Source organism: Capra hircus, chromosome 13 (genome assembly GCF_001704415.2).
Source record: "Capra hircus breed San Clemente chromosome 13, ASM170441v1, whole genome shotgun sequence".
In the NCBI taxonomy this organism is placed as follows: Eukaryota; Metazoa; Chordata; class Mammalia; order Artiodactyla; family Bovidae; genus Capra; species Capra hircus.
In genome coordinates this window covers 53890033-53905569 of record NC_030820.1, presented here as the reverse complement: position 1 = coordinate 53905569, position 15537 = coordinate 53890033, and the positions used below count along the sequence as shown (strand labels likewise).

The 15537-nt window shown below is 60.3% G+C and overlaps 2 protein-coding genes across 2 annotated transcripts; both read left to right on the top strand.

Annotated features, from left to right (window-relative positions):
• MRGBP (MRG/MORF4L binding protein) lies at nucleotides 1355-5753 on the top strand. The gene is made up of 5 exons (XM_018057578.1): nucleotides 1355-1576; nucleotides 2066-2187; nucleotides 3886-3967; nucleotides 4217-4291; nucleotides 4712-5753. Exons 1-5 carry the CDS (start codon nucleotides 1429-1431, stop codon nucleotides 4897-4899), a joined length of 615 nt encoding a protein of 204 aa, XP_017913067.1. The 5' UTR covers nucleotides 1355-1428; the 3' UTR covers nucleotides 4900-5753.
• Nucleotides 7851-15308, top strand: OGFR (opioid growth factor receptor). The gene is made up of 7 exons (XM_018057577.1): nucleotides 7851-8051; nucleotides 10021-10089; nucleotides 10639-10717; nucleotides 11619-11697; nucleotides 12440-12506; nucleotides 13096-13244; nucleotides 13964-15308. The coding sequence occupies exons 1-7, from the start codon at nucleotides 7905-7907 to the stop codon at nucleotides 14976-14978; spliced, it is 1605 nt and encodes a 534-aa protein (XP_017913066.1). The 5' UTR covers nucleotides 7851-7904; the 3' UTR covers nucleotides 14979-15308.

The window sequence follows — 15537 nt, the reverse complement described above, 5'->3', positions numbered from 1 at the left end:
GGCTTAGGCTGTCTTGTGGGCATCAGGGGTAGCTTCCTAGAGAAGGAGGCTCTCCAGATTGAAGAAGGCAGGAATTGGGTGGGGATAGAATGAGCAGAAGGTGGACCTGGTGGAGGAGCAGGGATCCCGAAGTGTCTGGGAAGTGTAGGGAGATTAACGATGAGGGCCACTGTCTGTTAGCGCTCCTGTGTGACAGAGCCCGAGTGAAGTGGCTTTGGGCTGTGCTCCATTCCACCTCATAGCAAGCCCTGAGGGGAGCCCCACTTGTGGGTCAGAGAGAGGAAAGAAGCACAGGCCCAGCAAAGTCACAATGTCCCTCCACATCGTGGCTCCAGGACAGCCGGTGGCACTGGGTCACTGAAATCCTCCCTGGGCAACATGTCCCCACTCTGTGGGGACTGGCATCACCAGCAGCGCTCTTCACAGAAGGGAGGACAAGACTGAGTCCCCACTGTTCCGGGGGTGAGGCTGGCCAGAGCAGTTCCGAATGCCCGCTAAGAAGCGCGAGCGTGTGCCCAGGGCACCCCAGGATAAAGCGCCGCCGTTAGTTGCACTGCAAGGAGGACACCTTTGGCCTGGAGAGGCTCAGCGTTTTGCCTGGCTCACACGGCTGGCAAGCCGCAGAGCCAGAAAGGGACCCGGAAGGCCGACCCTATGTCTGCACCCAGGGGGAGACGAAGAGCAAGAGCGCTCCTCGCCTTGGGTAACCGCCCCGAGCACCGCGTGGGCGTGGCCTGACGGAGAAGGGCCCGGGAGAAGCCCTCGGGGGCGGGGATGGGGCGGGGCGGGGCGGGGCGGGGCGGGGAGGAGCCGGCGGTCTTGATTGGGCGCAGCTTTGAGCTTGTCACCTGACTGCCCAGGCCGGCCGCCCCATTGGCCCCACCCCTCCCGACCAGGGTTAACCCCCAGGGCCCAACGCTGGTCACCCTGGAGGCCCCGGGCAGGAAGTCTGTACCCCGACGTCCCTGCCCCGGTGTGCAGGAGCCTCTCTGTGCAGCGCTCAGGCCAAGGGTCAGCTGGAGGCAGTGGAAGCCCTTGGAGCCCCCACTCGCAGGAACTGTAGGTTGCCGGTTCTTTTTCTTTTTTGCTTCTTACTGAGGTGCAGCTTGCAATCCCGCCATCGTAAGCGCAGAGTTCAGCGGGGTTTACCCCGAGCTGTGCAGCCACGGGCACAATCTAATTTAGGGCATTTCCATCCATCTACGCAAACCCACTCCTTCGCCTGATCCGCCTGCTCTGCCGGCGCTGCGCCGCGGGACCGTGCCGCCTGGGGGCGCGGCGACCCAGCGCTCAGCTGCGCCTGCGCCTGCGCCGCGGGAGAGTCCGAGAGCGAGCCCGTCGAGCGCGCGCCCACGCCGCGAGTGCGCCTGCGCGGAGCTCGTGGCCGTGCCCGCTCCCGCCCGGGGCTCGTCGCTGGGCGGCGGGGCCATGGGGGAGGCCGAGGTGGGCGGCGGCGGCGCGGCCGGCGACAAGGGCCCTGGGGAGGCGGCCACCAGCCCGGCCGAGGAGACGGTGGTGTGGAGCCCCGAGGTGGAGGTGTGCCTCTTCCACGCCATGCTGGGCCACAAGCCCGTCGGTGAGCAGAGCGCCGCGCCGCCCACCCGCGTGGGGGCGGGGCGGCCGGCAACGGTCGGGGACGCGCGCTGGGCGGGGCCTCCTGCGCTTGCACCCCGCCGACCGTGCCCTCACCTGCGCACCCTGCCCCCACCTGCACACCCCATCCATGCTTCCTCCAACAGTCCCCCACTCCTGCCCACGCTGCCCCCTTCTATACCCTACCCCCACCCGACTCTGCCCCCTTCCTGTGCCCAGCCACCCATCCCGGCTGACTCCAGCCCTCGCGTGCACCCCCACCCCTGTGCCCTCGTTACACCTCCGCTGCACACCCCTGCCTTTTCCTCTCCCACCTCTCTCCGCTGCACCTCCTACCTCCTCCACCCTCCACCTTTGCCTCCCTACACCCTTGCAACCACTGCCGGCTCTCTCCCCCTTGCCCCCTACCTCTCTTCTCTACCCTACCAGCTGGCCTACCCCTCCCCCACAAGCCGACCCCTTCCTTCTGCAGGGGTGAACCGGCACTTCCACATGATCTGTATCCGAGACAAGTTCAGCCAGAACATCGGTCGGCAGGTCCCATCCAAGGTCATCTGGGACCACCTGAGCACCATGTATGACATGCAGGCACTGGTGAGCTGGACCCCCGCAGACAGAGCTGCTGGCAGGGAGCCCCCCCCCCCCCCCCCGCAACAAGGTCCTGGCCTCAGGGACCTTGACATCCAGGATGTCCCACAGGTGACCAGCTGTTAAATAAGATAGCTCTGGGTAGTTTTATGAAAACACAAGCTTGGTGACAGTAGCTAGTTATTGCACTGAATCTACCTTAGATTTTGGGGGGGAGTCGAGGTTCAGTTAAGATCTTTCCAGGAGATAACTAGGGAGCTGAGGCCTGTGTGGGAGGAGGCTCTTAGGTTGTCAGTCCTGTGGAAAACTCCCAAGTGCTATAAGCAGGGAGGTGACCGGGTCTGAGTCACATTGAGATGAACGTGGTGGCTTCTGTGAGAACCAGGCCAACCGGAAGGCCACCCTCAGGGAACCCCCAGAGCTGGGTCTGAGGGAGAGCAGGTCAACTTGGTAACCAGGACAGCAGAAAAGACAGGTGGGTGTTCCCTGTAGAGGAACAGCAGGAGTCAGGGCCCTGTGGCAGCAGGCGTCAGGACTCGGGGCTGCACCCGCACCCCACCGTGCCCCTCCCTCCTCCCTGCCTCCCACCCTGAGCTTCTAAGTGAAGCTCAGACCCTCTTGTGTCCTTAACCCTCACCACCACAAGTTCCCTGTTGGCCTTGGGCAAGTCGTTTGCATCTCCTTGTCTCAAGGCAGAGAAGGGAGAGAAATGACAGTACTGCTCTGACCCCCAGCCTGCAGTTAGCACCCAGGAACTCGAGGTCAAGCTGTTGAACTGAAGCAGGCCGCCCAAAGGGCTGTGCCCACCCGTTGGGGCACCACTCCCCCAGAATTCCAGTGTTCAGCAGCTTGGCAGGACCCCCATGCTTGTCATGTTGGGGTGTCACCTGGCCCCCAGACGCTTCCTGCATCTCCACTCCAGGCTGGGGCCCAAAGCTGGACACAGAGACAAGTATGGCAGGGCCCCTGTCCTGAGGGGCCTTTGGTACGGTAGACAGGACAGATGGCTCTCAAGTGCAGACGCTGGCTCAGAGGGTGCTGAGGCAGTGATGCCCCGTACAGGGTACGGTGATACTCTGCTGTGGGGGCCTCCAGGGAGGCTCTCAGTCCAGGACAGGTGGCCCTTCCTTCCTCAGTTCCTTGGACCCCAGCACCGCTATAGAGCTGATGCCATGGTCACCTGGGACCTTGTAAATATGGGTCTGTGGATCTCACCCCACGGGATGACCATGGGCCTGGGGAGCTCTCGGGGTTTGTGAAGCTCCCAGCTGGCAGGTGGCACACTTACTCACTGACCACCTGGCTTGCAGCTCAGCTCCCAAGTTGGGGACTAGAAGCCCTGTCTCCTGAATCCCCTCCCAACCCAGAGACCCTTCCCACCAGCTCACCTTTCCCTTTGTCTGGTGGTGGTGTTTCTGGCTCTCTGTCCCTCCAGGCATACATGATCTGGGGAACAAGTGGAGCCTGGCGAGCATTCCTGGTGGCTCCTCCATTTTGCTTTGTTTGCCTGGTTTCCACGAGAGAGAACAAAGGCCTCAGGCCCCACGCCTGCCCACTGCAGCCCCTCGGGACAGCCATCTATGCTCATTGGTCACTCCTGAGTTGGCTCTTACATCTCTAGTCACATTTTCTTTTAAATGTGATATTTAAAATCATATTTTCTTCTTTGCTTCTAAAAAAAAAAAAACCCTTGTTTGTCATCAGCACGAGTCTGAGATTCTTCCGTTCCCAAATCCAGAGAGGAACTTCATCCTTCCAGAAGAAATCATTCAAGAAGTCCGAGAAGGTATGACTCGGGCAAGGGCAGATTTGGGAATGGGAAAAGGTGTCAGGGTGAAGGTCACGAGCCTCAGAGAGTGAGGGTCACTGGTTGGGTGGTGCTCACCCTCCAGGATGGGGCGGTCTGGGGGCCTCCAGGACAGGGGCAGACACCTCCCAAGTTGTCAACAGCCCTTGGCCTGAGCCACTGTGGTCAGACAGGGCCACGGCACTCAGCATTGCGGGCTCCAGGTCATCACTGGTCATCTCCCCACAGGAAAAGTAATCATCGAGGAGGAAATGAAAGAGGAAATGAAGGAAGATGTGGACCCCCACAACGGGGCTGATGATGGTAAGTGTGGAGCTTGCCCTCCCACCCTGGGGCCCCAGGGACATGGACCCTAGCCCGCTGAGGCCTCCCCATCACTAGCAATGGGGTCATTCGTCTGTCTCAGCAGCTGAGAAGGCAGCTGAGAAGGCAGCTTCTGTCTGCTCGGAGAGAGCCTCTCACACAGGGGAGTCACTCTCGGAGCCAACCTGGGGGGTGGGGGTGCAGGAGGCTCCCCGACTAAAGTAGAATGGGTGGCAGCCTTCTCAGTGCAGGGCGAACCCCGAGAAGCAAAGATGGGCACAGCCATGCAGGCACCCCCAGCTAGGGAGGAGCCTTTTGGGGTCAATGTCATGTACATAGGTATAGATTTTTGTAACTGAACAGGAAGATGAAATAAAATTTTGGATATTCTGTTTTCAGCCAAATGATTTTGTCTCCCAGTTTTTTCATCTTCAGGAAGCTTGGGGAAAGCAACAGAAAAGTCCAGCAAAGACAAAGAAAAGAACAACTCGGACTTGGGGTCCAAAGAGGGGCCAGACAAGCGGAAGCGCAGCCGGGTCACCGACAAAGTCCTGACCGCCAACAGCAACCCCTCCAGCCCCAGCGCGGCCAAGCGGCGCCGGACGTAGATACTCGCAGCAGGCGGGTGCTGTGGTCTCCAGGCAGTGGGAGGGTCAAATGCCACTGGCCCTGCTGCCTGCCCTCAGGGGCCAGAGGCTCCTGAGGTGCCACTCAGACCGTCTGAGCTCGGATGGCCCCCAACGCCCAGGACGGGTCCCACTCAGATGCTGAGACCCGGGACGTGAGAGCCAAGCCCGCGTCCTCTCTGGACACTCGTGGGTTCCATCGCATTGGCTCAGCTGCACCTGGGGCCAAGCGTTGGCATGGGCCTGAGGACCAGGCTGCGTGGGCAGAGAGTGGGCACAGCAAGCAATAAATCATGGACTGCCTCTCTGCTCTGAGGGGCCCAGGTCTTCCCGTTTCTCCGTCTATCCACCGGTCAAAGGCTCCCTCTCAACTGACTGCAGCCTCAAGGGAGCGTCAGGCCGCAGGCGCTGGCCCTTCCACCACCAGGGAGACTGAGAACTGGGTACTTTGCCTCATTCACCTGTACTGTAATGGTGTATATAATTTGGTTGGTATTTCACTATTTAATTTTTAAGAAGCCTATTTTACTAGGGTTTTATATGAAAAAAGTACTGCAGAAGTTGAACCTGTGTTGTATTTTTTGCTGAGATGTTTTGTTTTAAGGTAACAGACTACTGAGATACTTTTCACTCAGTTTTTATATGCCAGATACAGAGAATTTGTAGCGGTTATTTTTGTATTCTCGAGTCACTCCACTCGCAAACAGACCAAATGAATGAGCAGAGGGAGGCAGGCCGAGGGCAGATGCAGCCTGGGCACCAGGCTGACTGAGACACTTTCTTTTGACTGAGGGACATTAAAGCACAAAAAAGCAACTGGAGTTGTGTGATTCTGATACCACGGTTAACTTTTCTTATAGTAGGAGGTTGTCTTTTTCCAAGCTTTATAGCTGAAGCTAGGCTTTGATGTACTTGGATCACTTGATACAATGAATATACAAACTAGTAACAGGTCTAGAGTGGCTACTTTGTTGCATGTGAGCATCCCTTCAAATAAAAACTGAAGAGAGGCACCCGGTCCAGAGTGGTGCCTGGTGGGGGTAGTGCCTGCTTCCCCACAGCATGAGAACTGGGGTGGAGCTCAGGCCTCCCACGTGAGAGAGGAGGCACTCACCCTCATCCTGACAAACCAGGAGGACACTGGTGCCACCCCTCCCCCCAACATCAGCCACAGGCAGTTGGAAATCTCTGAGCCCATGGGGCTCCGTGGGCTAAGAGGTGGCCCAGTGGGGGTCGGAGGCCAGCACCTGCTGCCCCAGTAGGGCCCGCAGTGCCTGGCACGGAGTGTCTCGTATCAGGTCTACTGATTCTGGGCAGCCCTGGCCTTCAGTCCTGACTGCCCTGTGCAGGATGCTGAGGCAGAAGCTTACACCCCAGTCAGATCTGGTGCCTAAGGGCCCCAAGGGGTGAGATTTCAGGAGAAGATCACACTTTCAGAGGGGCCTCCTACCACAGGGAGTGGCATCTAGATGGCACCGTGGTGCAGTCAAGTGTGACTGGCACTTGTAAAGCAGAAGCTGGGCCCCATCTGAGAACAAGTCATGTGTGTGGCAGCAGGCAGTATGGGAGGCTGTGCGCTGAGTGCTGCACCCTGGGGCTACAGCCCTGTGTCCCAGTACATGCTTGTCTGTTTTCTGGTAGAGGTGGGGGGTCCTGCCCACCTACCCAAGTGCTCTCAGAGCACCCCAGCACCCATCTGTGCCTCATCAGAGGGCCCCATCCCTCCAGAAGTCACAGCCAGGGTCTAGTCAGCCAGCTGCAAGTCAGCTAAGAAGTCCAGGCCTGTGGCCACAGTCTGCAATAGGCCAAGCCCCGCACAATGCCTGGCAGCTTGCCTCTGTTGCCTGCTCCTTGGGACACCTACCCTGGCCATCAGTGGCAGAAGATTTGCAGAAATGCCCAGAACTCCACACCTTTGGGGGAGTCACCACTGTCCCTGAAGGTTGTCCAGGCGAGATGGTACCCAGAGAGGTAACGGAGGTTGGTAAGCCTGCAAAGAGTTGGCACCAGCATGAAGAAGGGTCTTCAGCCATGCCTATGGACAAGACTGGCAGGTTCTGTCCAGCTCTGAGCTGTCCCCAGCTCAAGGACTGTCACATCCTTGGGCATACCAACCTGAGGCCTGGCAGCCTGCAGGATTGGGCAGGGCCTCAGTCTCTGTTGACCAGCCCTGAGGGTGACCCCGGGTCATTCCTGTCTCTGGGTGTCTGGGTCTTTACCTGCTGCCTCCAAGTCAGTGACGGCAGCACCCTTGCTGTCTTACAACCATTACCTGCAGCAAAGGGGACAGCAGGTCAGGCCCACGAGGACACTGCACTATGGGACTCTCAGACAACTTGGGGGTATCCTCCTAGGGGCACACTTCTGGGGGACATCTGCTACAGACAACCCCGGGGGGCACCCTTCAGGGGGACACCCTCCCTGAGGTCATCCTTGGGGGGATCATGGTGCAGAGAGTTGCCCTGCAGGGGAGGGTGTTCGGAGGGGAAGGGACGTTCTGCGGATGCTCTGGGGGACCTCCTCAGGAGGCAGGCTTCCTGTCTACATTCTTCTGAGGAGAACATGGGGGTGGGGCAGTGGTTCTGGACATCTTGCGGGTAGGCGTCCTCCAGGGTGGAGGAGGCCATTCTCCAGGGGAAAAGGGATCTGGGAGGGTCCTGAGAGGGTATCCTGGAGAGCACCCCCAAGGGTCCTCTCCAGGGAGAAATCCATACCTAGGTGGGCATGGAGGGGGACAGCCTCGGGGGAGAGGGGAGCGTCCTCCGGAGGGGCTTTCTCGGGGGGAGGGATATTCTCGATGTGGGAGGACAGGCCTCCTCCAGAGGTACATCCTTGGAGGGTACATCCTGGGGACGGTTCTCCTCCGGGCTGGGCGGACCGAGACGGCAGCCCCGGGCCCGCCTCCGACCCGCCCCCCGGCCCGCCCCCGCGCTTCCTCCCTGTTTCACTTTCGCTTCCGCCGGAGCGGGTCCCACCGCCACCGGAGCATGGAGGACCCGGACTGCGACTCGACCTGGGACGAGGATGAGGAGGAGGACGGCGAGGGCCCGCGGGCGGAAGCCGGCGAGGATGGCGAGACCGGCGCTCCGGGGAACGCGGAAGCCGAGGAAGACGCGCGGCCCAGCGCGCTCCAGGTGCCGCCCCCGCGCCCTGGGAACCCGACGCCCCTGGGGAGGCCGCGGCGGCAAAGGGGGCAAAGCCCGGCTGCTGGCAGGCCGTTCCCCGCCCCGCCACGGGGCCAGGTGTGCAGGCACCTCCTAGAGACCCGGCTTGGGGTCCGGCTCCCCATCTCCAGCGGTTGCCCCCTTCCCGCCCTGTCCTCCTGATACTCGCGTCCTGGTCCCCAGGACACGCTGAGGTCCGCCCCGACCCGCTCCCCCGCGCGCTCCTCCACCAGGGCACCTTGCAGGGAATCCGGGGCCACCCTCAGACCCTTGTCCCCAGGGCCAGATCGGCGCGGTGACACTTCCTCCAGAGGATGGCCCCAGCACATCCTTGACTCCCCTGTCACATTCTAGCCTCGGGCCCTTGGCTCCCACCTCTAGACAGACCCAGCCCTCAGCTCTGGCCTCCTTCACCGCCTCTCTCCTGGAGCTGCTGCCTCCACCCCGGGTTCCCCTGCCCAAGACTCCACCCTTCCCCAGGCCCCAGAGCCCCCACCCTGCCCCACCCGGTTGACCCTCACTAGGAGCAGCACCTACCCGCTCTGACTGGGGCTGACCTCATGTCTTCTGGAGGTGGCCTTGGAGGCTACATGTGTGTGGCTTGCCGGAGCCAGGGCAGCTGGTGTGCCCACCGGCTCCTCGATGTCACCACTGGTTACTTGTCATAACCATGGTCATTCAGCATCACTGGCAGTTACTTGCTGGTACTCACCGGGTGTCACAACCCCTGAGTGGGTGCCATTGCTCCAGCTGGGGTTCCAGGTGAGAGTGAGGGCCCCAAGTGATAGTTGTCACGACGTGTCCCCCTCCTTCTGGGACGAGGGTATCCTGGCACCGTATCTGGGGAAGCTTGAGTTCCAGCCTTAGTGGTCTCAGTGATGGATCGTCAATGCTGCAGATAAGCACTCTGGTGTTCAAATTTCTCTCTGGGTCTTGGAGCGGTCAGTCAGCGAGAGGAACCCCAAGGGGCTCCTGGGCCTGTTGAGAAGGCCGGCGACCTCGGCACATTTCCAGTGCTTCAGGCGTGCACGAGTTCCTAGGGTAGGTAGGCTGGGCAGGGTTCAGGGTCACAGGTCACAGGGCAGGAATCCACCTCTTCCCCCAGGCGGATGCCCACTGGACGTGGTACAGCTTAGGTGGGAGGACGCCGTCCTCACTGTAGCTCCATGGGCCACACTCGTAAAGCAGTGGTTTGGCACGTGGACCTTCCTGTGAGATGCCCATGGCCCTCTGACCTCTTCCCTGTCCCTCTGCTATGGCTTCTCTCCTTCTACAGAGTCCCAGTCTCCTCTCCATTCCCCCATGGTCCTTCCTGGCTGCCGCACACTGGGTTCTGGTGTGGCTTTTTGGTGCTTCCTCCTGGACGCTGTCATCTGTGCACCTATGGTGCTGGCCCTGCTCTGAGCTGTGCACGTGACCAACATTGGTCAGGACCCGCCCTCTGGACTGACCCAGGGAGGCTGAGAAATGGATACTGATGAGGGGTGGGGCAGCTTCTGCTGAGTTTCATTTTCACCCACTGTCCATTGACCTAACCAGCCTCTGGCTAAGAAACCCCCTTCAGAAGCATCTGGGGCTCTAGGTGGCAAGGCCACTGCCCTTGGGTATACAGCCCCTTAGGTGTCAGCTTAGAGTGCAGGGCAAGGAGGAAGTGTTGGGGGAGGTGGGGTTCCCAGAGGAGTTCCTGAACTGTGATGCCAGCAAACAAGGGAGGAGAAAATGACGCTGGAGTCGTGGGGCACCCCAAGAATGCACATTGGTCTGGAATCCTGAGGGCTCACTCCAGCTACTCTGGCCCCTCTGATATTGCTGGCAGCTAGGCGCAGTCCTTGCTGCCCTCATCAGGGTGGGGCCTCCCTGGGGTGGGTCCTGCTTGCTGGCTTCCTTGAGGAATGGGGAGGCTCTCCCCGCTGGGATCTGATCCGTTCTCTCTCCCCAGCTCAAGGTGACAGTGTCCCGAAATTGGCGAGCTGCACTGGACACACGCCGGTACCGGCACCACTACCCGGTAGGTATCTGTGCACAGCTCTACCCCCAACACCCACCCCTGCAGCCCACCAGGACTGAATCCTTCCTGTAATCACGGGGTGACAGCACCACACCCTAACTCCCACCACAGCACCCTCACCTTTCACACCATGACAGCGCCAGCCGCCAGCTCATCCACAGGAGGCCCCACCAGCCCATCTCATGGCTTCTGTTGTCCTCAGCCCCTGCCCTCTGCACCCAAGAGTCTCAGGGAGTCCTTGGGCTGTCTCTGGGGTGCAGATGAAGGGGACCTTCCAGCCCTGGCCTACACTGTTGAGGAGAGGGTGGTCGTCACTGGTATTCAGAGGTGGCTGCTATCTCCCAAGTGTGAAGGCTGGTCCTCCCCTGTGGCATGGGGGACCCAGGTTTGGCACTTGGGGTCTTCACCAGCCCTCAGGATATCTGGAGGTTCACGGGCCAAAAGCCAACACCTCCTCCCTCCCACCCGCCCCAGGAATGCTTCAGTATGAGGGGTCCTTGGAGGCAGCCTGTTTGGATGACACCTTGTCACCTTTCTCTGGCTCTGTAGGATCTGGTAGAAGGAGATGACAGTGGTGACATGCTCAACCTGAGTTTCTACAAAAATGAGATTCGGTTCCTGCCTAACGGTGTGTACCTGCCCAGCTGCCGGCAGCTCCATTCTGGGGGTATTCCTCTCTTCTCTGCCTGTCTGGTCTGCTGGGACATGGTTTGGACCTGTGGCTTTCAGATATACCCCCACAGCACCGCCCCCCCACCCCGCCCCTAAGTTGTTGAGGGACTCCCAGGGCCCCAACCTTTGGCCTGGACACAGTGGCCACCATGCTCCGAAGGGCCAGGCGATGAATGCTGGTGGCTTTGCAGGCTCACAATCTCTGTCATGACTACTTGACTCTGCCTCCATCATGAGGCAGCTGCATACATAAACTAACAGGAAGGAATGGTTTTTACCTTTCTAAACAGTTGGGGAAATTTTATGGTACAATAACATTTATGACATGTGAAAATCATATGAGATTCAAATTTCAATGTCCATGGTGAGGTTTTATCAGAACCCATCCACATACGTGTTGTCTATGGCTCCTTTGCTACACGCGTCAGGGGCTGCACAGCCTCAAATATTCCCCTCCAGGCCCTTTGCAGAAAGTGGGGGGGGTGCCCTGCGGAGCCCAGGCTGCAGCATGGGCTTGGTAGCAGGCCCTGTGTGAAGGCAGAACTCCAGCTAGCAGCCTGTGGTTTGTGGGGTGCAGCAAGGCCGCCCTTCTGCAAAGACAGGTGCAGGTCTGGGACCACTCGCTCTTACCCGATGGGGCTTCCCAGGTTCTCCCAGAGTGCCAGCATGGCCTGCCCACTCCGGTCTGTCCTCTATCAGCCATAATGGTTCACCTTCCAGATTGCACAGTGGTGGTCAGCCTAAATTGGATTAACATCACAGGAAGTGTGCACAACCTGAGCCCCAAGGTCCTCATGAAAGGGGCGAGGGGAGGGGCTTTCAGCAGTCCCCCTGACTTGTCTCTGTGGGGCTCCCAGGCTGTTTCATTGAGGACATTCTTCAGAACTGGAAGGAAGACTATGAACTCCTGGAGGACAATCACTCCTACATCCAGTGGTGAGTGGGCGGGGCTTCTGAGGAGCGGCTTGAGGCCCCGCCCATACTGGATCCTGGCTCCGCCTCTTCCAGGCATCGCGCTTACTGAGCAGGCGCACTGCCCTCTGTGCCCCATGCCTGGCTCTGCGGGCGGGGGCCAGCTAAGGGGAGACCGGGTCTGGGTTCTCCAGCTGGAAACAGCCTCAGCTACTGGGGGTTGACGCTGGCTTTGGGTGATAGCAAGAGCAGTCGACTAGCTGGCTCGCTGGAGGCCCCATGAGGCTGTGCTGAATCTGTCCGCAGAGCCCCTCTGCCGCAAGGGCGGGTTCTAACGGTGCCTTAAAGTGCCCTCCGGACGCTGGCCTGCAAATGCAGTGTCCTTTAAGGACGGCTTGCAGGCGACCGACCCAGGGCACAGGATATCCCTGAGAATAATTCCGCAGCATTAATGGTGGGTGACAAAGAAGAACGTGAGAATGAAAGAATGGTAGGGAGGCGGGTCGCTGTCTGGCAGGTGCCCTCCTGCTGCGTGGGCAGGCTGGGCTCTGGGTGGGCTGGGACTCCTGTGGGTGGGCTGTCCTGGGTCCTTATCCTGGGCACTCCCCCTGGAGCTCTCCCATCCTCACCCTTTGACTTTATTGACTGGGGAGCGATCACAGCATGTGTGGCATGCGAGGTCCAGCCAGCCCTGCTGGAGTTGAGCAGAGAGCCCTGGGGGCCGCGTGTGCTGCTCACCAGGCCTGTGCCATCCCTTCCCTCACAGGCTGTTTCCACTGCGGGAGCCAGGGGTGAACTGGCACGCCAAGCCCCTCACGCTCCGGGAGATCGAGGTGAGCTCTGGAGGTTAAGGTACAGGTCACGGCTAGCCACAGGTGTTCACGGGTCCCTTGGGGAACAGGAGCTGAAGGACTCCCCTGCCCACAGTTTTATTATCTTCCCTCACAAGTGGTCCTTGCCTCTGGCCCTCAGTGCTCCTTGCAGGCTTCCAGAGCAATCTGGCTGAGAGGGTTGGTCTAACAAGCAGAGTTAGAGTGACCAGGCTTTGCCTTGGTCAGCCCTGGTTTGGGCTGGATTGATGATGCCTGGAGAGTGGGGAGGGGGCTCTAGGAGCTGGGGAGGCCGAGCAGGTGTGCCCAGGAGACAGGATGGGTGCTTACAGTCCCGTGTCCAGCCCTGGGGTCCCTGAGATCTTCCCGCAGGTTAGAGAGTTCCTCTCAAGGCTACAGCACATGCCTCAGGCTGGGGAGATCTGGTGCCAGTTCAAAGTCAAGTGAGCAGCCCTGGGCTCCTGCGCCCTGACCCTTCACCCTGACAGTCTGAGCCAAGGCCCCAAATGAATTTGGGCCTGAGGAAGGTGTCCAGCTCTTGGCTGTGCTGCACTGACACTGAGCTCTCTGCCACCCTTGGGGGCTTTTCCAGGCATTTAAGAAGTCTGAGGAGGTCAGGAAGCGGCTGGTCCAGGCCTACGAGCTCATGCTGGGCTTCTTCGGGATCCAGCTCGAGGACCGAGATACCGGCCAGGTGTGCCGAGCACACAACTACCAGAAGCGTTTCCAGAACCTCAACTGGTGAGTAGGCCAGGAGCTTGGGGGTCTGCACAGCTGGTCTCTGATTGTGGAGGATCATCTCTGGGGAGGCGGACTGCAAGGCAGAGCCTGAGACTCCCAGCATCCTCTGAGCTTGTGAAGGTGGGGCAACAGCAGGGTGGGGGCAAGACAGAGCGGGGTAAGGATGGGACCAGGTCGGACAGGACGGGAGAGGGAGAGGGGGGAGTAGGGGTGAGTGCCACCTGATTCAGCTGTGGGCTTCTTGACTGGCCTGCCACCCATGTGGGCATGGGTTGGGTTGCCAGGGGCTCCATCACTTTTACTACATCACTGAGCATCCCACCTGAGGGTTGTGGCAGACATGTTCCCCTCTCCCCCCTGGGATGCACTGGGTGGAGGGGGCCAGCTCAGGGCACATGGGCAACAGACCCTGCCTCTAGAGGGTCCCCATCTGGTTCTTCTCCAGCTGTGCTGGGGGTGGGTGTTCCATGGGACCAAGGAGACAGTCACCCTTCTAGGGAACACATCACAGTCCTTCACCTACACGATCCAGGCCCATAGACCATCTTCTCAGGGACCTGAGGACAGGGTAGGAATGGGGACTGACCCGTGGGCTAGAGTGTCTCTGCTGGTGGACACCAGCCTCTTGGGGGAGTGTGAGGGGGGCTGGAGAAGGGCAGTCTTTGGCTGAGCACTGCCTACGCATGTGCAGCCCCACCAGCACCTCCTGTCCCCACCAGGCACAGCCACAACAACCTCCGCATCACCCGCATCCTCAAGTCTCTGGGGGAGCTGGGACTGGCGCACTACCAGGCACCCCTGGCCCGCTTCTTCCTGGAGGAGACGCTGGTGCGGAGGCAGCTGCCAGGCTTGCGGCACAGCGCCCTGGACTACTTTGTGTTCACTGTGCGCTGCCGGCACCAGCGCCGCGAGCTGCTGCACTTCGCCTGGGAGCACTTCCGGCCCCGCTGCAGGTTCGTCTGGGGGCCCCAGGACAAACTGCAGAAGTTCAAGCCATGCTCACCGCCCTGCTCACCCCGGCTGGCCTGCCCCAGACAGGCGAAGGAGGAGGAGAGCCCTGGGGAACCCCCCATCAAAGCCGGCACCCAGAGGCACACCTGCGGGCTGGGGAAGGACGAGGAAGTAGGCCCGCTGGCTGAGGGTCCCCAGCTACCTGGCACAGAGTCCCAGGAGGTCAGAGCCCTGGAGAGGGACCAGGGAGATGAGACCAGCGAGGAGCAGGGACCAGAGTCACCAAACCCCAAGGAGAGCAAGAAGAGGAAGCTAGAGGCGAATCTGCGGGAGCGGGCCCTGGGGGAGCCAGGTGCCAGCGCCTCTGAGGTGGAGAAGATCGCCCTGAACCTGGAGGGCTGTGCCCTCAGCCAGGGCAACCTCAGGGCAGAGACCCAGGAGGTGGTCAGCCAGGCCCCAGAGGAGGCCAAGCAGCCCTGCCCCCAGCCCCCGGGGGCCAAGGTGGCCGATGAGGTAAGGAAGCGAAGGAAGATGGACCAAGGTGCCAGTGATCACCCAGAGGCAGCAGCCAATGGTGGCACCCTGACACTGGCCACCACTAAGCCCCCTGCCCTATCTGAGTGCTCAGAGGCTGAAGAGGGTGCAAATGGGGTCAAAGAGGAAGCAGAAGGCCAGGCAGGGCTGGAGCAGAGTGCCCCTGGGAGCCCAGCCACTGAAGGACCAGAAGTGGAGAGGGCCGAGCCCACAGAGGGGGGCCCTTGTGTTCATCCCGGAGAGCCTTAGGGAAGGGGATGCCCGTGGGCCTCCTGGCCCTGCCCTGCCATAGGCCTGGGAGCCACGTTGTTAGCTGTTCTCAGTGTCCAGCTCTGTTGGCCTGTCCCTGGTGGTCACTGCAGCTGCAAGGAGGCCAGACCCAGCCCTCGGAGAGGCTGAGGCTTCAGCCTTCTTCCTTCCACCTCACTTCCCACCTCCTCTCTCCTCTGTGCCATCACCCATCCCCCGCCCCCCCTACCTTTGTAACTTGGCCCTTCAGGGTCTGGAGGGGTGGGAGGGGGCACTCATTTTCTTACTCTGGTACAGAGGCCTTTTCTGAATAAATTCATTTGACTTTGAGTGTTTCGGTATGGACGGCAGCCCGTGGATGGCCAGGGCAGGGGAGGGGCTGGTTTCATGAGTAACTCTGGCTGGACTCCTGGGTGCACATGGCCAAACTGTGTCACCACTTTGCTGTGGAAGTGCCTGGGGCCGACCCTGGTACAGCCCTCCTGAACATGTGTGCCCCCCAGTGTACACCCCCCAAAATGCACCCTGACCCCATGGCCACCCAGAGCCTCTGGCACTG